Source organism: Prionailurus bengalensis, chromosome E4, assembly GCF_016509475.1.
Source record: "Prionailurus bengalensis isolate Pbe53 chromosome E4, Fcat_Pben_1.1_paternal_pri, whole genome shotgun sequence".
Classification (NCBI taxonomy): domain Eukaryota; kingdom Metazoa; phylum Chordata; class Mammalia; order Carnivora; family Felidae; genus Prionailurus; species Prionailurus bengalensis.
In genome coordinates, this window is record NC_057360.1 from 18,161,639 (window position 1) to 18,182,186 (window position 20,548).

General features: G+C 50.1%; 1 protein-coding gene across 3 annotated transcripts in view; it reads left to right on the forward strand.

Annotated features, from left to right (window-relative positions):
• Positions 1-826: 826 nt before the first annotated feature.
• The window catches only part of PAPPA2 (pappalysin 2), a 273,265-nt gene continuing 253,543 nt past the window's right edge, over positions 827-20,548 (forward strand). For 2 of the 3 annotated variants that reach the window (XM_043569391.1, XM_043569393.1), the window contains exons 1-2: positions 827-1,091; positions 2,857-4,659. In XM_043569391.1, coding sequence (XP_043425326.1) covers positions 3,771-4,659 — 889 coding nt within the window. In that variant the 5' untranslated portion in view covers positions 827-1,091; positions 2,857-3,770. Of the gene's footprint in view, positions 1,092-2,763; positions 4,660-20,548 lie in introns of those variants that run through there. The other variant, XM_043569392.1, reaches the window with a different exon arrangement.

Consider the following 20,548-nt stretch of genomic DNA (forward strand, 5'->3'; position numbering starts at 1 on the left):
CAGCTACCCCCGTCAAAATAAAATAAATTCAGCCAGCTCCTGCTGTGTGTCCTTAAATCCATTCCCTCTGGCTTTGCTGGTTTGAAAGCCTGTACCCTAGAAGGGGCCTCCTGCATTTGCTGGCAACCCTGCTCGAGTCTGATCGCCACAGATAGTGCTTTGGAGTGAAAAAAAGGGGGAAAAACCCTCTCGTTGGAGATTTCAAAACAGATTCTACCAGCTTTCCAATCTGTGCACTTGCGGAGTGGCAGGACTTGGGGAAGAGGAGTAGGGGCTCGGGTGCTGGTGTTTGTCATAAACAAATAAGCCACAAAATTTGTGTATATATAAATGTGCGTTGCCTTTGGCGTATGTGGTGTCTCCCTCCCTGGCATCCCGGGTGGGTGCCGGGCACGGCACGTCTGACTTCTCTCACACTTTTGCTGGGGCATGATGTGCGTGTGTGATGGAATTGAGGAGGGGGCTGCTGTGTGTGTGTGCGTGCGTGTTTTATCTGATCCACTTGACAGATTATTTGAATCCAGCCCACCTTTCCGCACATGTCAAACAGATGGGATCATTGTTACAAGCCTTGAGAGAGCCGTGGCTGAGCGGTGGGTAAGGCAGGGAGGGGGAGAGGGGAGGGGGCCGAGGGGAGAGAGGGGCACCTTCTAGTAGCTTTGTGTTTTCACACGTTGGAACTGACAGGAGCCCTTCTTCTCCGTGGGGGGGGTGCTTTGGGGGGTCTGGGGCTGATGAGGGGTGGGATGGAAAGGAGAGCGAGAGGTGGGGTGTTGGTGGGCAGGGTTATGATGTCACAGCAAAAGTTACAACAGGAGGAAAACACAGAAATGGTTCAACATTTTTTTTTTTTAAACTTTGGACTGCCAAGAGCTGAAGGAGAGTGGTGAGCAAAGGAATGAAGGGGAGAGAGAGAAACTAAACTGGAAGCTTGAGTTTTGTGTAGCTTCTTGAAACCTTATGAATGGATTACTGGCAGCTGAGATCCAGGAGAGACCTATAGGGACTGCAGGATCATTCACACATTAACAGGGGAGAAAAGCAGGCGGGATTCTTCCTTGCTGTGTTACCCCTCCTTCCTGAACTGAATGGTATGGAACCTTTTTCTGAGGGTCATGGGGGGTGGCAGGAGGGAGGGGGAAGTTTTCTTCTTTTCTTACCTGAGTATCTTTTCTTCATTTACACTAAGGTCCCTCTCCTTCCTTCCTTTCCTTCCTGGCGTTTCTCCCTCTCTCTCCTCTCTCTTTCTCTCCCTCTCTCTCTCTTTTTCTCTCCCTCCCTCCCCCTTCCCGCTCCCTTGCCCTGTCCTTCTCTCTCTCCCTTTCCTGTGCTTTTCTGTCTTTCTCTACATCACCCTCTCCTCCCTTCCAAAGCCCCAAACTCTTTTGAGCTGCTGCTTCATGGTGGTTGGGGGCGGGGGGGGGGAGGGCAGTAAAAAAGAAGAAGAAAAAAGGACTAAGTCAGAAGGAGTGAAGGGAGATAGGAAAATGAGAAGAGGAAAAAAGGCAGTCTGGGATCGAGGGATTTCTGTTGAGTAATATCCACGTGCCTGAACTGATCTCCTCTTTGGGGACTGACTTTGAGGCTCCAGAGGATGCTGCAAAGGGGAGCTGGGCATGCCAGGGAGCGGGTGATTAGGGCACAGCACTCTGAAAGCAAACGAGTCAGTTCTTAGCAGGGATAGAGGAGTTTAGAAGGCGGTGAGGAGTCTCAAGGCAAAAGAGGCAGTGCGATCGTACTCCAAAGTATGTGGGCTGCGTGTTTTATGTGTGGGCAACACAAGCAGGGGGTTTAGAACCGTAAGTAATTTTTCTTAGTGAATGAAGGACCCAGTCTGTTTCTCTCCCTGTTCTGTACCCACCTGTGGTCAAACATCCTCACCTGTGTCAAGAATTCACAACCATGCTCTTGGTGTGCACATATGTGTGTGAGTGTGCATACACACGTACATGTGTTTGGGGGGTGGGACTCCTTGAGATAGCCTGCCTCGAGGCAAGCATTATTACAGAGGCTGGAGACACGTTATTTACTTCCCCAGCCTATCCATTCATTGGAAATCAATTGGAAAAAATAGCTGCTTGGGTTTAGCTGTTCATTTTTGTAAATTACTTATTTTGAGCATCTCATTTGCTTATTTGCACACTCGGCATATGGTGACTTTTGGTAACTTCAGAGTAAGGAACTTCGGAGAGAATAGGAAGATCTATGGAGTACGATTCATGGCATTTCCATTTAATGCTTTTTAGGTCAGATGCGTCCATTTCTCCTTTCTCCCAGTGTCCAGTGTAAAGTGAATTTGGGGCATTGTTCTTTTGAATCCCAAATGATTGAAGTAGGAAAAAAAAATACAGGAGGCTTGTGGCAAAACAAAAGAGAGAGAAGCAAGTGGTCCCTGAGAGGCTGGTGGGGGGTTATTAGACAGTAAGCAGATCTGTTCACAACATGTGTGCGAGTGTGTGTGTGTGTGTGTGTGTGTGTGTGTATGTCTGAGGGAGAGAGAGACAGAGAGAGAATACACACCAAAAAGACTGCTCCAAGACAGTATTGATTGTTATTGATTGTGTAGGCTGCGGCTGCTGGAGGAGAAAGCCCGAGATGTTTACCGGGGAAACCGGAAGTCATGCCTGTCCCCAGTGCCTCAGTGAGGTGGAGAGGTTGTCAGGAGGAAGGAGGGGCAGGGAGGAGGTGGAGTGATACATCGAACTTATTAGCTTTGACATCATCATCGTCTTTAAATGAAACAAACAAGACGATAATTACAGGCAGAGGGAGAGGGAGAGAGGAGAGCAGGAGGCACCAGAGAGAACAGGTCCCCTGAAGTACATGCTCTTCTGCCTCTCTTTCCCATCTTCCCAGGGACCCACGAGACTCCCAGAAGGTGAAGTCAAGGGCTGTCAGACTCATCAGGTTATTAGGACACCAGACTGGCTTCCCCAAGGAGAACTTCACGGAGACTTACAACATACCAACAAGTTGGAAGGGGATTAGAAAACCTTCACCACTCCACACGCCCAAGCACCGGGCTGAGGGAAACACTGTGACCTGCACAGGCAGACTGGCAGCTGGATGGGCATCTGGCTGAGGAGGACATCTGGAGAGCAAAAGCTAAGTACCAGCTTGGAATTTTGTGCCCCCAGAATCCTTTTGCATTTTTAGAGAATAAGCATCAAATTCTGTGTCTCTGTATGCAAGTTCTTCTCGCGATTTGTTTGAAGGTTGCTCTATCTTAGGTTAAGGGCTACGAAAAGAACGTAACTCCTAGGGAAGGAAGAAGGAGAAAGCCATGAAAATTAGAAGATCAGCGTCCTTTGAATGACTTCAGGTAGCCAGGGGTATGTGTTGGTGAGGGAGTGTGTGTTTGAGAGGGACTTGGCTCACCTCCATCCGTGGGTCCCTCCTGTAGTATCAGCGAGGGGAGGGGCCGGTGAAGAAGGGACAGAAAAAGAAAGAAACCTGAGCCGTGTGGGAGGAGGTTCAGAGGAACCCGGAGAAATGAACTTCGTGCTGCACGGACTAAACTAGAGCCAGGAGAAGCAGGTCAGGGGAGAAGGGAGAGGGCAGCACAGCTCACGCAGCACAGCGCCCCGCGCAGGGAGCCGGAAGACGCACTCCCTGGGTGCTGCTGCTCCTGAAAGTTTGGTCCCTGAACGAAAACTGTTTCCCCGGTGACTGCGAATCCACTGCTAGCCGTCTCCTCCTCTTCTCCCCCATCACTCCGGTGTGGTACCCAGAAGTTGACTTCTGGTTCTTTGTAAAGAGCTGGGGGAGGTATGATGGGCCCAAAGATCCTGAGAATAAGCCTGGTGATTCTGGCCGGGTGGGCGCTCGGCACTGCCGGCTCTGAGCCGGGCTGGACACGCAAGAGGTCCCTGGCTCAGAGGGGACGCCTGAACCAGGTGCTGTCGGAAGGAGAACGCTGTTGGCTGGGGGCCAGGCCGCCAAGACCCAGAGCCGCTCCCCAGCATCATCTTTTTGGGGTCTACCCCAGCAGGCCTGGGGACTACCTGAGGCCCTACCCTGTGGGGGGGCAGGGAACCCGCCCCGCGGGACGCAGTGAGCCAGCTGCCACGGGGGCTGCGAGCCCAGCTGGAGGTGTGGGGCTGAGGGGCACAGCTGAGCAGCCAGCCGCCTCGTGGGACAGGGATGGTCCCGCTGGGCGGTCTGAGCTGCGGGGAGACGATGACACTTATCTTGGTGATGGAGGATCCAAGGAGTCTCTAGGTGAGGCTGGGACTCGCGAACGCTCGGCCACGGCTGCCACGGCTGCTACCACCTTCGTGGGCCCAAAGGAACCCAAACCAGAGACCCAAAGCAAGGGCCGGGCCAAGACCAGGCATCGTCGCCAGGTGGTGAAGGGTCAGGTAGGGGCCGTGCAGGCAGAGCCCGGTGTCTCTCCCCAGCGTCTCCGGCCGCGGCCGAAGCATCCCCTTGTGCAAGGGGTCAGAACGAGTCCGTCAGAGGACGGCATCCAGAAGGGTGGAGGGGACCCCTCCTGGGAAGCAGAGTCCCAGGGAGGACTGCCTGTCTTGTATTTCTCCGGGAGGCGGGGGCGGCTCCTGCTGCGTCCAGAAGTGCTGGCTGAGATTCCCCGGGAGGCGTTCACAGTGGAAGCCTGGGTGAGACCGGAGGGAGGACAGAACAACCCAGCCATCATTGCAGGTAATGGCCCACTCCTGGGCTCTCCGTGGTCTTTGGGGGACGGCTGGCTTCACGTTTGACGGGGTTAGGTGAAGCGGGCACAGAGAGGAAGGGGGCAGGGGCAGGAAAGCCGGGAAGAGGTGGCCAGGGAGAGAGGGGGAAGGGCTCTTATTCATCAGCACGGCCGGACTCCAGACATCATCCACGATAATGACTCTAACCACAAGAGCATTGTCCCAATGAGTATTGATCTCCTGTGGTTCTGTACATGGATGGCGCTTGCACTTAGCAGACCTTCGGCTCACTCCCTACCCCTCCTTAAAGGGGAAAGTCTCTGGGTCTTTGTCAATGGGGAAGAGGTATCGCCCTCTATTTCCCGTAGCCTGGGCACCTTTGATGCTGCACGTGAGGACGTGAGGACAAGGACCCGTGCAGTGAGCCAGGCCCGGGGTAGGGGTAGGGGGTGCCGGGCCGTGGGAGGGGCAGGGCTGGGCTGCGGGAGGACAAGGTTGCCAGGTGCACAGCCATAAATCCTGGCAGTTCCCCTTGCTTGGAGCAGCCCTGGAACTTTGCAGAAAACCACTATCTGGCCCAGGTCCTGGCATCCCTGTTGCCTGTCCTAACGGTCACGTATCCAGCCTGAGAACAGCGGGGTCTGCTGCAAAAGGTGGGCGCTCCCACGCCAGGCCGCTGGTGTTGTTTGAGGATGTAAAAAGGAACCGTGTAGAACTCTATGGTTTTGGTCAGAGGTAACATCTCAGAACTCTACCTGTATGTATCTTGCACTGTACCCAGATCTTGGCTTTCACGGAAAGTCACCCAGAAGGACAAAGAAAAGGATGGCATTAGGAACAACCATTCTGTGGCCTTCCTGAGGTTTCCAGCAAGCGGTGGGAGTTAGACCTGTAGGTCACCGTGTACGGTCTCATTATCCCTTTGGGTGCCCCCCATGATAGAGCCTCACACCAGGCTGGGCACATAGTGGATCCATTGTAATCTCATTAGTTTGTATCATCTACGATGCCCTTTGATGTTTGCCAGTCCTGTTTGCATCGATGGGGAAACCAAACCACGGGAGGTGTGCCAGACGCAGAGCGGGAGCGGAACCCCTGAGCTCCTGAGGTGCTTGACAGCTCCCCAAATTAAAAACTTCTCAGGTTGCCGGATGAAACAAATAAGTTTCAGCCTGGAGAAAGAAACCTGGAGAGAGGGAACCTCTTTCAGTGGGGGTGTTGCTGGAACATCCCTTCTGGACACGCTGTCTCCCCCTCTTTGGCTGCAATTTCTCCTTTGGAAGCTGGGATTCCCAGACACTGAGCACTCTAGAGTCTTGTGGTTTTGCTTTATTTTAGTTTTGGGTGGGAGAGGGGGCGAGAGGAGGGAAGAGAGAAGGGGCTGGGCTGTGAGATAGGTGGTGGCAGAGAGAGAGAAGGAAATCCTTATTCTGGGGCCAAATGGAAGAAATAATGAGATGATTATCTGATCAGAGTTGGCAGCTTCACACCTTTTCCCAGATGACATCTTCTTGCTGCCTCATCTCGCTTCCTAGTGCCCATCTGCCAGGGAAACTGTGCTTGCAGTCTAGACCGAGACCCACGACTCCGCTTCCCCCGCCTCCTGCAGTAGCCACGGAGGGACCTGGGATCAGTTCCCTGGCTGTGAAGAATTAGAGAAGGCTCCAACAGGAATATATGAGCGAGGCTCTCAGAGACTGTTGCTTTCAGTTATTAAAACCCAGGGCTGAGGGAACAGATTCAGGCCTGTGGGTGCCTGCCCTCTGTCCTATCCCTTCCGTGTCCTGTCTCGTGCTCTGCAGAGAGTGGCATCCTGAGCTGATTCCAGTTCCGGCGCTCCGTGGGGCACGTCCCCACCAGCCCCCAGTGCATCTCCCTCCCTCGCCCACCTGTCCACCACCAGCCACCCTCCCTCCTCAAATGCCACGGCACACACACTCCGATCCTTCTCCGAAGTGCCCCTCTGAACTCCCTCACGTCCCCAAGCATGTAAAATTAGGCAGGAAATCTTTTGCAGACAGTGTAGCCTCTGGGGCTTCTCCCTCTTGAAATCAAAGTGGACCCCTGTGGTGTACTGGTATCTCCCCTTTAGGTCCACACCAGGAAGGTTGAGGGCAGGGACTACCCAGGTCTAGCTCCTCTCCACCTTCTGCCCTCTATCTTTCTTCAGAGTTGTGCACATCAGAACATCTTCAGGAAAGATTTAGGGTAAAAGTCTGGGAAAGATGGGGGCTGGGAACGACGCCTTCCTTCTTTAGGATTTTAGCGGCCGGGCTCCCGAGGGCATAGGCGTCTTTGTCTACTCACTGTGCTTAGCTCCTGTGGGCCCTGGCTGAGAGACACGAGGTGGCCAAAGGAAGGCCTCCTTGGGGATAAAGGTCTCTGATTGGTTCTAACTTGCTTACTCCTATCAACAGACCAGGCCATCTCCCCTCTCTTACCCAGCACTGGCCCTGTGGCAGGTCACTGCCTGTACCTGGGCTGGTGGGCCTTCACCTGTGCAGAATAACAATTAGATCGTGTGCCTGGGAGCTAAACGTAATTCAGCCTTTGAAGTTCTGCTGCACCACTGAGGATAATCTGAGGTGCTAGAAGACTTGACTCCCATGCTCTTTCCCAATGGCTCTCAAACCTCAGCTTCTACCCACTTAGCTCCCAGTTCTTAGTCTCCCAAACTTGGGGCATTTTCTGTTCAGCAGAGACATCAAGCCATTCAGCCACACTGGCCATGGTGAAGGACACCCCCCCCCCCCGCCAACGCACCCCCCCCCCCCCCCCCGGCCCCCGCCCCGCCCAAGAGATGTGGGACCTCAGGGAGTACTTCGCACGCAGGGCACTAGGTGGCAGTGTTGCTTCACGCACAGGAGAGGAGGCGGCTCCAGGGAAGCCACGTAGTGGGGAATGTGTCTGGTTTCTTGGGTTGGTGCCCCTGCCCTGGCCTCTGGGTTGTCTTGTTTCATCCCCTCCCAGGTTGTTGTTGGTAGGCATCCCTTAGGGTCGGCTTCATGCAAGTATTTTTTTGCAGGACCTGTGTGATAGGGCTAAGGTGGCATTTTGGGGGTTATGCACTTGTAGCAACTAGTAAAGAAAACAAAATCAACTGGAGTTACCTCCCCCTCCACCCCAAACTCTCACGTTCTTCCAAAATAGGAAGTTGAACTCCAGAATGGATTGCCGGAATCCTTTTATTTACGGCCAAGGGCAATGCAGGCCTCAGCCTTTCGGTACTGAGCTTCTCTCTGGCCCCTAAAGGGGGCGTGATGGTGCCGACTCCCTACCCCCCAACCTAGAGGTAGGCACCCCCAAAGTTGCCTGTTGCCTGTGCTCTGAAGCAGGGCAATGGAGACCTAGGAAATGGGCGTGTGCAGCTGCTCCAGCGTAGAGGCCTCCCTAAAAGTCACTTCTCAAGGGCCTGGCGATTTAGGGACGTGGGGCCAAGGAGGAGTAGCCTGAGGTCAGGAGCCCATTTGGTTGGACTTTTGGAACTCAGCAGTGGACAGAAGCCAAATTCTGTCCCGTCCTGATGAAATCCTTAAGCTCCAGCACCCACCCCTGAAACCATCCTGTTCCTTTCCCTCCTTCTCAACTTCCTTTCCCCTCCTTCAACCCCAGCGTACACAAAAGAGAGACTTTTAATAGGTTCCTCCTCACCCATAATTGATTTCAAATGTTCCCTGCAGTCGCCCAGCTGAGTAACCACCTGCAGCTCCAAGTTGCAGGAGACTGAGTCAGTAAGTCCATGGCAGGATTAGAGCCTGGGCCCACGTTTCTTCATTCAACAAATATTTACTGAGTGCCTTGCCGTGCAAAGCCCGGCAGGGCACTGTAGGGAATACAAAGATGTCTAAGAAACTGTCCCTGACTTGAAGACCTATCTTCCTCCTCTGAGGATCCAAGTTTCAGAGCATATCCCAGTACAGAACTGGGGAGTAGACCGGCCTGGCCTCAGATCCCACTTCTGACACTTACCAGCGCTCTGTTCTTGCAATCCGTTGAACTGATTGGAGCCTTGGTTTCCTTACATTGAGAAATGAGATAATGTCTTGCGTTGTTTACATAAGTCATATATGTAAAGTGCCCAACATGGGGCTTGGCCCATGGTACTTATGACATAGTATTAATAGCGGGAGAGAGTCATCACTAAGCGCAGTGGGCATGAACCTGCTCATCTTTGGTTCTACCCACTAACCTGTAATTTTTCCTTAGGTGGGATGTTAACTTTCACTTCTTGGGAATTTAGTGAGCTAATCTGTGAGACAGGAATGATGGTAAATAGGAATTTTCACAAGATGGTTTCAAGATGACTGAGAACACTAGAATCAGATGCTTAAAAGAACTCTGTTTTTTTTAAAAATTTTTTTTTTCAACGTTTATTTATTTTTTTGGGACAGAGAGAGACAGAGCATGAACGGGGGAGGGGCAGAGAGAGAGGGAGACACAGAATCGGAAACAGGCTCCAGGCTCTGAGCCATCAGCCCAGAGCCCGACGCGGGGCTCGAACTCACAGACCGCGAGATCGTGACCTGGCTGAAGTCGGACGCTTAACCGACTGCGCCACCCAGGCGCCCCAAGAACTCTGTTTTTTAAAATCATGTGTTCTTTTTAGCTTGGGCAGTACTATTTTGAATGAACTGGACAGTGGCACTGAAGCTTCTTTGGCATCCCAAACCTTTTTGAGAATCTGATGAAAGCTGTCCTTACTCCTCAGAAAAAATGTACATGTTCACATAGTTGACACAACTTTCAGCCCTTTTTGGGTTTCCTTGAGGGCTAGTGTCTAACTGGCCTTGTTTAGGCACCTTGATGACTCTGTGTTTTGTTTTGAATGACATCTAAGAAATGCGGTTTCACGGGATGCTGAGATACCCCCTTCTCCCAAGAAGGGAGGTGCGTCCTCAGGGTAAGAAGTTTCATTGTGCAGAGCACGGAGCTTCACAGAAGACAGGTTCCCATACGCAGAAGTGTCAGTGTAGACGTGAAGAGAATTTAAAAGGGCCATTTGTGCTCTGTCCCCCTTTATCCAGTCTTAATGACAGGGGAAGAGCCACATACATAACTTTCTCAGAGCTCCTCTGAGAATGAGGAGTCTGTGACCATCTCCCTCAGCTGCCTCTTCGTATGTGACAATAGCGGTCAAAGTCGGAGTGTTTGCCCTCATGGGACCCTAAGGAGTTACCCATTTCCTTCCGCATTATAGCCCTGCTCCCTGGACCGGGACCCAGATGTACAGCAAAGTTATAGCACCCCTACCCTTTGCATGGAAGAGCCATGGACGCGCATGCCGACGACAGTCCCTGGGGGTGTGTTTGCCCGCCTTGGCGAGGACGAGATACCTGAGCGTGCTTGTGTGGACGAGGCGTGTGCCCTGATGGTTGTAAGTTAGCATCTGCCCATGGGGACTTTGTATCTTGTGCCTGTATGCCCCTCCAGAAGGGAGGCGACGTCTAGTGTGAGAAGTGAAACGGGCTGTTACACCGTCCCTCCTTTCACCGCTGCCTGCTGAGCCCCCTGGCCATGCAGCCTTCCCGATTCCCTGTGTGAGGGTGATCTCTGCTTCCCCACTTCCATAGCCCTTCGGGTGTGGTTTCCTGGGGGCACACATTGCTTCCTGCCTCGTTAGCTCTGGCACATGTCTCGTTTCTATCTGCCGAAATTTCCTCAGGAGCCAAATTCATGTCTGATTCACTTTTGCCATCCCCAGATATCCAGCACGGTGTTAGGCTGTCACTGACGTTTGCAGGACACGTAAGGTAGACATTCGATTCCTGGACACCCATTAGGGATGAGAAAAATGGTGAGAGGAACTTCCTGAAACCAGCGGCTCTTTGGAGAACGGGGCCGTGGCTCTCAAGTTTCGCTTTTGCTGACTATAGAGGTGCGTCAAGAGCTTGGGAGAGGAGCTGCCGGGTGCGGGGCCCCCTCCCACCTTCATGGGAGCAGCCCCTTTCTTTGGGCAGGGTTCCTCAGCCCGAACAGTAGCCTTCCACCAAACCTCCCTTCCCTCTTTCCTTCCTTCCGGGTCAGACTGGCAGCATGGACTGATGGCTCCCCCAGCCTTTTCAGGCTCCCATCCTATTCTCTCTCGTAGTTGTCGCCCCTAATTAATTCATCGTACATCGATCCCATCTTCGCACCTGCTTTTTGCACTGACGCAGCTAACTAACACAAATGCAGATTCTGATTCAGTAGGTCTGGGGCAGCCTGAGATGCTGTATTTCTAACAGACTCCTAGGTGATCCTGCTGGTGTGGGGACCGTATTTAAGTAGCAAGACTCTAGACTTGTGAGTCTAGAGCAACGGTCAGCAAGCTTTTTCTGTAAAGGAACAGTAGTAAATGGCTTAGGTTTTGCAGGCCATACTCTGTTGCGGCTATTCTGTCATTAGAGTATGTGAGTGGCCTCAGATGATCTGTAGATGAACGAATGGGCCTGTGTTTCAGTAAAACTTTATTTACAAGAACAGGTGGCACGCCATAGTTTGCTGCCCTGCGGTATTAAGGGCACTTCCTGTATGCCGTCTGTCTCCCACAGCCCTCTGTTGCTTTGCTTCCTAGCTCTGTGCTGTCCAGAATAATACCAACCGAGGGGCTATGGCAGTATCCACACCTTCTTTTCAAGTAAAAACAAAACTTCCCGGAGATTTCCTTCCCACAGGCAACAAGTCCTGCGAATTTCTTGGTCTGAGCATTCCAGGTGGAGTTTATAGTGACTTATTTTCTATTTAAAAAATAGCATCGAAATATAACTTCTATACCGTCACGTTTAAACTCTACAATTAATGGTTTTTCTTTTTTAGAATTGGGAGACTTTTATCAATCTAAGTTTAGAAGGTTTCATTCTACCCCGAAGAGACTCTGTCGCCCTTCACAGTCACTCCCCATCTCCCTCCTCACCTTCCCTTATCCACCACCACCAGAGACACCACTAATCTCTTTTCTGCCTCGACAGATTTGCCTATTCTGGGCGTTTGGTATCTGAACCTGGCTTCTTTCACTGGAGGCTGATCATGTTTAACATGTGCCAGAGTTTCATTCCTTCTTATTTGCTGAGTAATAGTCCGTAGATCTGTCACCCTGTGTTCATCCATTGTTCGGTTGATGGACACTGTGGTGGCCTCCACTTCTCGGCCACTGTGAACACAGCTGCTATGAACGTTGTGCACAGGTGGACTTCCGTTTTTATTTCTTTCGGGTGTATCACTCTGTGTTTAACATTTTGAGGCACTGCCAGACCACTTTCCAAAGTGGCTGCACCATTTTGCAATCCCCAGCCATGCGTGAGGGTTCGGTTTTACATTTCTGACCCTGGAAGTGAAAAGGGTTCCCGCGACTTCACTGATGATTAGGGCCGTTGCTTACATCTGATGGCACCTGGTGGTCCTTGAGAACTGTGCTGTTGTCTTGTGTGGTGGGTAGAGACACCTGGATTCTGGTGCTGAGGTCTCTGCAGTCACAGGGAACCCTTACTGGTGGAGGCGGATGCTGTCATCAGGCTCCCTCCTCCAGCTTCTCAAGGGCACCCTAAAGTGGCCCTTTCTTCCCTGAACCCAGCTCTGCATGGAAGGAGCTCTCCTTTGGCCTGAATTGCGTTGCTTTCTAGTACTTTCCACACACACACACACACACACACACACACACACACACGAGCCCTAAATTACATGCACATGGGGAACATTCAGGCCCCCAGCAGGCATAGTACATCAGACTGTGATGGGGCAGCACCTTCAGAAAGAAAAGGAGAAGAGAAACAGAGGAGGAGGAAAAATAAAGCCCGTATGGCTCCCTCACAATGCCCTGAACTTTCTCTTGGGTTCCAGCTTTGGGGTCATTGCTGTCACCCTGTGAGCCATTCTGTTCAGGGCCTAGTGTCTGACTCACAAGGGGCAGATTTGGGGCTTAGGGGCCGCCCAGGTATCTGTTGGGGGAAGGAGAGTCACTTCCCGGTGGTAGCACAGAGGAGTTTCCTCTGAGTACGACCATGTGACCATCCTCCTTGTCACACTCCAGCGTCAGTGCCTGACCCCTGTTATTATCAGTTATTATTAGGGCCTTTCCTGTCCTCACCCGCAGCCTTAAGTTAGTGCCTCTTAGCCCTTCTACGATCTCAGGGAGACAAGATCCTGAGGACGGGCTTTGAGTGACCTGCGCGGTGCCATTAGCCGCTCTCTCCCCGTCCTCTGTTAGCCGTGTGTCCTCTCCCAGTTCTCAAGGATGACCCGGGACCCATGGGGACTCTTGGCATTGCCCTTGGCTGGAGCACAGGTTGTCAAGTTGGAAATGCTCAGGAGTGTCAGGGCTGGGAACCAGGAATCCCCTTTGGCAGCCCAAATAAATTATCCGCTGTTTGTCACCTGCAACACTTTGTCCTTCCTCTCTGCCCTATCCTTCACGCTCTTCTTTATTGTTCCTCTGCGGCTGCCCCTCAGAGTCATTCAGAAATGTGTGCTCTTGGCTCCTTCTTGTTCCCATCGTAGCCTGCTCCTCAGGGAGGCCAAATAAAGAGGAGAGGGAGGCTGCACCTTAGTTTGGATTCTGAACGTCCGTTAGCTTCAGTTCCTGATGCCATAAACAGATACATAAACTCCATGCTTCTGCTCTCCAGTACATGGAATCTGGTTACTCTCAGGGCTCGTTGCATCATACACACCGTGACCCTGGCACCTTCCAGAAAGCGTATCTTAGGCTAAGTTTGTGTCCGAGAAGTAACAACATCCTCTCTTTCCCATGTTCACTGCCTACTTTAAAACAATCCTGTTCTTTGAATTTATTTATTTATTCAGGGATTTTTAAAAACTTTTTTTAAATGAAATTTATTGTCAAATTGGTTTCCATACAACACCCAGTGCTCATCCCAACAGGCGCCCTCCTCAATACCCATCTCCCACTCCCCATCAACCCTCGTTTGTTCTCAGTTTTTAAGAGTCTCTTATGCTTTGGCTCCCTAACATTTTTTTTTCTCCTTCCCCTCCCCCATGGTCTTCTAATAAGTTTCTCAGGATCCACATAAGAGTGAAACCATATGGTATCTGTATTTCTCTGTATGACTTATTTCACTTAGTGTAACACTCTCCAGTTCCATCCACGTTGCTACAAAGGGCCATATTTCATTCTTTCTCATTGCCACATAGTACTCCATTGTGTATATAAACCACAATTTCTTTATCCATTCATCAGTTGATGGACATTTAAGCTCTTTCCATAATTTAGCTATTGTTGAGAGTGCTGCTATACACATTGGGGTACAAGTGCCCCTATGCATCAGTACTCCTGTATCACTTGGGTAAATTCCTAGCAGTGCTACTGCTGGGTTATAGGGTAGGTCTATTTTTAATTTTTTGAGGAACCTCCACACTGTCTTCCAGAGCGGCTGCACCAGTTTGCATTCCCACCAACAGTGCAAGAGGGTTCCCGTTTCTCCACGTCCTCTCCAGCATCTATAGTCTCCTGTTTTGTTCATTTTAGCCACTCTGACTGGCGTGAGGTGATATCTGAGTGTGGTTTTGATTTGTATTTCCCTGATGAGGAGCGATGTTGAGCATCTTTTCATGTGCCTGTTGGCCATCTGGATGTCTTCTTTAGAGAAGTGTCTATTCATGTTTTCTGCCCATTTCTTCACTGGGTTATTTGTTTTTTGGGTGTGGAGTTTGGTGAGCTCTTTATAGATTTTGATACTAGCCCTTTGTCCGATATGTCATTTGCAAATATCTTTTCCCATTCCGTTGGTTGCCTTTTAGTTTTGTTGATTGTTTCCTTTGCTGTGAAGAAGCTTCATGAGGTCCCAATAGTTCATTTTTGCTTTTAATTCCCTTGCCTTTGGGGATGTGTCAAGTAAGAATTGCTGCGGCTGAGGTCAGAGAGGTCTTTTCCTGCTTTTTCCTCTAGGGTTTTGATGGTTTCCTGTCTCACATTCAGGTCCTTTATCCATTTTGAGTTTGTTTTTGTGAATGGTGTAAGAAAGTGGTCTAGTTTCATCCTTCTGCATGTTGCTGGCCAGTTCTCCCAGCACCATTTGTTAAAGAGACTGTCTTTTCTCCATTGGATATTCTTTCCTGCTTTGTCAAAGATTAGTTGGCCATACGTTTGTGGGTCTAGTTGTGGGGTTTCTATTCTATTCCATTGGTCTATGTGTCTGTTTTTGTGCCAATACCATGCTGTCTTGATGATTACAGCTTTGTAGTAGAGGCTAAAGTCTGGAATTGTGATGCCTCCCGCTTTGGTCTTCTTCAAAATTACTTTGGCTGTTCGGGGCCTTTTGTGGTTCCATGTGAATTTTAGGATTGCTTGTTCTAGCTTCGAGAAGAATGCTGGTGCAATTTTGATTGGGATTGCATTGAATGTGTAGATAGCTTTGGGTAGTATTGACATTTTAGCAATATTTATTCTTCCAATCCATGAGCATGGAATGTTTTCCAAGTTAGTTGATATATAGTATAATAATGATTACAGGAATGGAATTTAGTGATTCATCAGTTATACCTAACACCCAGCTCTCATCCCAGCAATGCCCTCTTTAATGCCCATCGCCCATTTAGTCCATCCCCCTACCCAACAACCCCTCCACCAGCCCTCTGTTTGTTCTCTGTATTTAAGAGTCTCTCCTGCTTTGTCTGCTTCTCTGTTTTTATCTTATTTTTGCTCCTCCTATCCTGTGTTCATCTGTTTGAATTTTTTTAAAAAAGAGAACATCCAGGAAATAAATCCAGCAGCCAAACGAAAACATCCCAGTTGTCTTTATGAGGCAGCAATGAGTGGTGATGTAACACGGTTCTGCCCGAATATACAGTATGGTCACGGGACACCCGAGTCTCAGAACATTTGAACTTGACATGGCAACCAGTTGGGATACCAAGACTAGTCATTTAGCTCATTTCTGGATTAGAAGTCCAGTTACTAATCAGAGGGGAAGTCACAGAGTTCAAAAGTTAATCAATCTGTTCGTGAGTCATCAGTTGGGTGGTGACTCACCATTTGTTCATTTTCGTACAGATCATTGCTGTACATTTTAGGAAGGTTAGGGAGGAACGGAGGTAGCTGGGTTCTGTTTGCTTCTTCCTCCACTCATACATTCACTCATCCAGTATATTGAGCTTCCGTCAGGCGAAGTTTCAGGCGTTGGACCGTGTGCTGGAGAAGCAAAGATGGGGAAGCCAGGGACTGCCTGGAAGGCGCTCTGTGCCCAGCGTGCGGACCTGTAACTAATGATCACAGCCCAGCCGCTGGCCGGGGCCCGTTTACCCCGAGGAGCCTGAGGGTTCCCTACGGCTAGGGAAGGAGAGCTGGTGACCAGAGAGGCAGAGGAGCCTGGGAGGCAGCAGAATTGGGGAAAGGGAAAAGGATGGGTTCCCAACATGTCAGATGGTGCAGGGGTGGCCAACTGGCAGGCCTGACGTGGGCTCGCTTAGATCCAGCAGTTAGAACATCACTGGCGGCTGGGGTGCCTGGGTGGCTCAGCCAGTTCAGTGTCTGACTCGTGGTTTCAGCTCAGGTCATGGTCTCACAGTTTGTGGGTTTGAGCCCTGGATCCTCTGTCTCCTTCCCTCTCTCTCTGCCCCTGTCCCGCTCATGTGCGCATGCGTGCTCTCTCTCTCAAGAAATAAAAGAAACATTAAAAAAATTCTTGAAAAGAATATCACTGGTGGCTTGAGAGAGAGAGAGTTTCCACTCCAGAGTTGGGGTCCTGGGAGGGGATGTCCCATTACAGTGAGTGGAAATATGAATGAATGGCTGGAGGGTGAAGACAGAGAGCAGAGTCTTTTTTTGAAAAATTTTTAAATGTGTTTATTTGTTTTTGAGAGAGAGAGAGACAGAGCATAAGCAGGGGAGGGGCTGAGGGAGAGGCAGACACAGAATCTGAAACAGGCTCCAGGCTCTGAGCTGTCAACACAGAGCCCAACGCGGGGCTAGAACTCATGAACCACGAGATCGTGACCTGAGCCGAAGTTGGATGCTTAACTGACTGAGCCCCCAGGTGCCCTGAGAGCAGAGTCTTGTGCACTCTCTACAGAAACCTGGCTGTGAGGGAAGGGGTGAATGTCAGAAGCAGACGCAGGTTCAGAGAGATTTCATTTCAAGGTAAGAGAGATCCAAGTCTCCAGGTCTTATTATAAAGCACTAGTAATCTAAAGGAGGACACAGCGGGGGCACCTGGGTGGCTCAGCCAGTTAGGCATATGACTTCAGCTTAGGTCACGATCTCACAGTCTGTGAGATTAAGCCCCACGTCTGGATCTGCACTGACAGTGTGGAGCCTACCTGGGATTCTCCCTCTCCCCCTCTCCTTGCCCCTCCCCCACTTGCGCACGCATGCGCGCGCTCTCTCTCTCTCTCTCTCTCTCTCTCTCTCTGTCTCAAAATAGATGAACTTAAAAAGGAAAAACCCTAGTAATCTAAAGTAGGACACAACATAAATGCAGGGGAAAATAGCGGAAGGTGAAGTAACAAATATAAAGTGTGCACACACAGGCCCCAGTCATGCCAAGACCTTACTGAAGAAGTTTTTATTTGACAATAACTCATGTAGTACTTTGTGCCAGGCCTGACTGTGGTCACCACACAAGCCTGAACACATGTGCTCCTCAGAACAAGTCGAGGAAGTGGCTGGAGGAGCCGGAGCACAGAGCAGAATAGGATAGGCCGCTGCCCAAGATCACACAGCCTATTCATGCAGCCCCAGGATCGGAACCTGAGCGCTCTGTTCCTACATGACACGCTTTTGCCCACTGGGCCAAGCAGTCTCTAACTTCTATGGCAGGAGCAGGAAGGAGTGGAGGGCCCAGCCTATCCCAACTGAACCCTTCCCTGTTTTGTTGTTTTGTTTTTTGTTTTTGCTCTCAGCAAAGGGCTCCATCCACACAGGCCAGCACTTGGGAGTTCCTGTCCCACATGGAGACCCCTCGCCCCTACCGCCCACAATATATATCCCATATAATACCAGGAACCAGTCACCAAATCATAGCTACTTTACCTGGACAGTATCTTTCGGACCTGTGCGGCCCCTACCTTCCTTTTGGCCACATTAATTGCGGACGTCTCTCACCTGACGGATCGATTCATCCCTCGGCTAATTGCACCAAAGGGAGTTTTCTCAAATACAAAGCAGCTCAAGTCACTTTCCTGCCCCGATCCTTGGGTGACCACACTGTGTGCTCAGGGTCAAGTTTTGCTGCCTTCATTTGCCATGTGGGACCCTACTTATGCCCTCAGACTCGTCACTGCCCTCCAGGATTGGCACACACTCACAAACCCATTCCCATACACACACACGCACACACTCACTCAGTTAATTCCTCCAACACCAGACTACAAGCAGTGACACAGATATACCACTCTTTCCCGGACCTCTGGCCTCTGGCCTCTGCCCTTTGCCCTTTTCCTCCCAACAGAAAACCGTTTCCCCAAACCCACATTCATCTAACTTACTCTAAGTCACTTCCTGGCTTTTTAGTTAATATGATTTCCTCCAGGAAATCTTCCTTGGTCTCACTGACCAAGGTAGGTTTGTTCTCTGCCGGGTTCTCCCAGTAACCTGTACTCAGCCTTACGAAGACACTCAGAGCAACTTCCCGTAATTCCCATTCCACGTTTATTTATTCAACAGATACTTACTGGGTTCCTACTGTGTGCCAGGCACTGTGCTGGGGGCTGATGTGAAACGGACACACGTAGCCCCTACTCCTGTGCCATTTCTCTCCTGGGCCAGCTCCCCACTGAGCTATAGGCTGCTTGAGGTCAGGGGTTGTCCTTTGTACATGGCTGCACCCATGGCACTGGGTGCATTATCAGCAAATAAAGCTCATCCAGCACATGTTTGATGAGCATGAATGAATGGGTGAACACATGAAGGGCGAGATGTAGGTCTTGATGCAGACTGTAGAGCGAATTCTGTCTGGAAGTAGACACAGGAAGCATGGTAATCTCCAAGTCCTATTGATTTAGAAGGTGGCCAAGAGGTTTTTTGTTTTTTTTTTTAATTTTTTTTTTCAACGTTTATTTATTTTTGGGACAGAGAGAGGCAGAGCATGAACGGGGGAGGGGCAGAGAGAGAGGGAGATACAAAATCGGAAACAGGCTCCAGGCTCTGAGCCATCAGCCCAGAGCCCGACGCGGGGCTCGAACACACACACTGCGAGATCGTGACCTGGCTGAAGTCGGACGCTTAACCGACTGCGCCACCCAGACCCCATGAAGGTGGCCAAGAGGTTTTAAATTCACTCAACAATACCCTAGAAGGAGTGGTTACTCTCAGCCCCCACTTCAACTTCCTCAACTCCCCAAATCTATCAATACTTGAGAGATACTGACCAAGATCTAGTCTCCTAGAAAAACTGGGTATGATTGCAACTTGCTTTAACTATGATTCTTTCTTTTTGTTTTTGTAAGTTTATTTATTTTGAGAGAGAGCATGTATGCAAGTTGGGGGGAGGGCAGAGAGAGAGAGAAAGAGAGAATCCCAAGCAGGCTCCACCCTGTCATTGTGGAGCCCGAAGCAAGGGCTCAAACTCACAAATTGTGAGATCATGACCTGAGCTGAAATCAAGAGTCAGAAGCTTAACTGACTGAGCCACCCAGGTGCCCCTAACTATGATTATTTCTAAATTTTCAGAAATTATCTCTTCTATTTATTTGCTTCCTCTGGTTTGAACATATGATCTCTTTCTCATTCTCTCCCTAGAACTTTTGTTTTGTGCTTCTGTTAACATTAGAGAAAGGAAGGGATAGAGAGTATACCTAGGGAAAGTTAATCTTGTTAATCTGAAGGAGAGGCCAAGAAGGGACCTGGAAACTTTCCTTGGGTTCCAAGTATTTCCAGCCTTTGCTCCTTCTCTGGTTCCCTAAAAATCTGGAGTTATCACAAAGGTTTTTTTTTTTTTTTTAGGGGGTGGAATTCTTTTAACATAAAACACAGGCGGTACCTAGCTCCATTATTTTTAATCTATTCACTCACTAATTTATTTATTTGACAGATATTTATTGAATACAAAGTAGGTATTCAAGAACTATTTTGAAATAAGTTCCAACTTTATGGAGAATAATAATAAACACTAGCCATAGCAGAGATGTATTTTAGACATTGTTTGTTTCAAGGCACATTAATAATTTGAAATAATTGCACAATAGAATATCCTTATAATCCTTATGATTCTAGCCTGTGGCATGCGTCCTGTGGATGGAGGTAATCTTGGGCACGGCTCCCTCCCTGGGTGTGGCAGTCTTACTTCGCCCTTGGACAGAGTGCTGAGTGTCACTGGCCTGACCTTAGCCAGGAGCAGCCATAGCAGAGGAGGGGATGTGAGCAGGTGGCCCCACCCCTTCTGGCTTTCTGCCCACGGCAAGGTCTGGGAACTTAGGAGAGACGTGCCATATGCTGGCTGCAGAAAGCCAGGCAGGAAGGAGGAAGGCACCTGCTGACCTTGCTGTTCCTGGAACTTCTGTCACCATCCCTCCTCCTGGCCCTGCCTCCCACCTGATTGCAGACTTCCAGTCTTTTCTCTAGTCCAGAACCATGGTGGCTTCCACCTCCCGCTCAAGTTCAAGCTACTCAGCTCAGTGGCGGGAGCCCTCTGATTGCCTGCAGGCTTCTGGGGGCTCGGCTGGATCTTGATCATGTATGTGTCACCCCAGCACCCAAGACAGGGTCTAGAGTGGAGTGGGCACTTTGAATAGAATGAATTGAGAATAATCTAGCCACTTTCCACACACAGAACCTGCTCTCTCCTCACTCCCAGAGTCAACCGCTTTCCCAAGTCAGGGAAGTCTTATCTCTCTCCTCCACATGACCCCCCTCTTACCAGCTCCTGGCCTCTGCGCAAACGGACTCCCTACCTGAAAGGCCCTACCTCGATCTCTTCCTCCATCTAAATTCTTTCTTTTCCTTTTTTTATTTTTTTAAATTCTTTCCT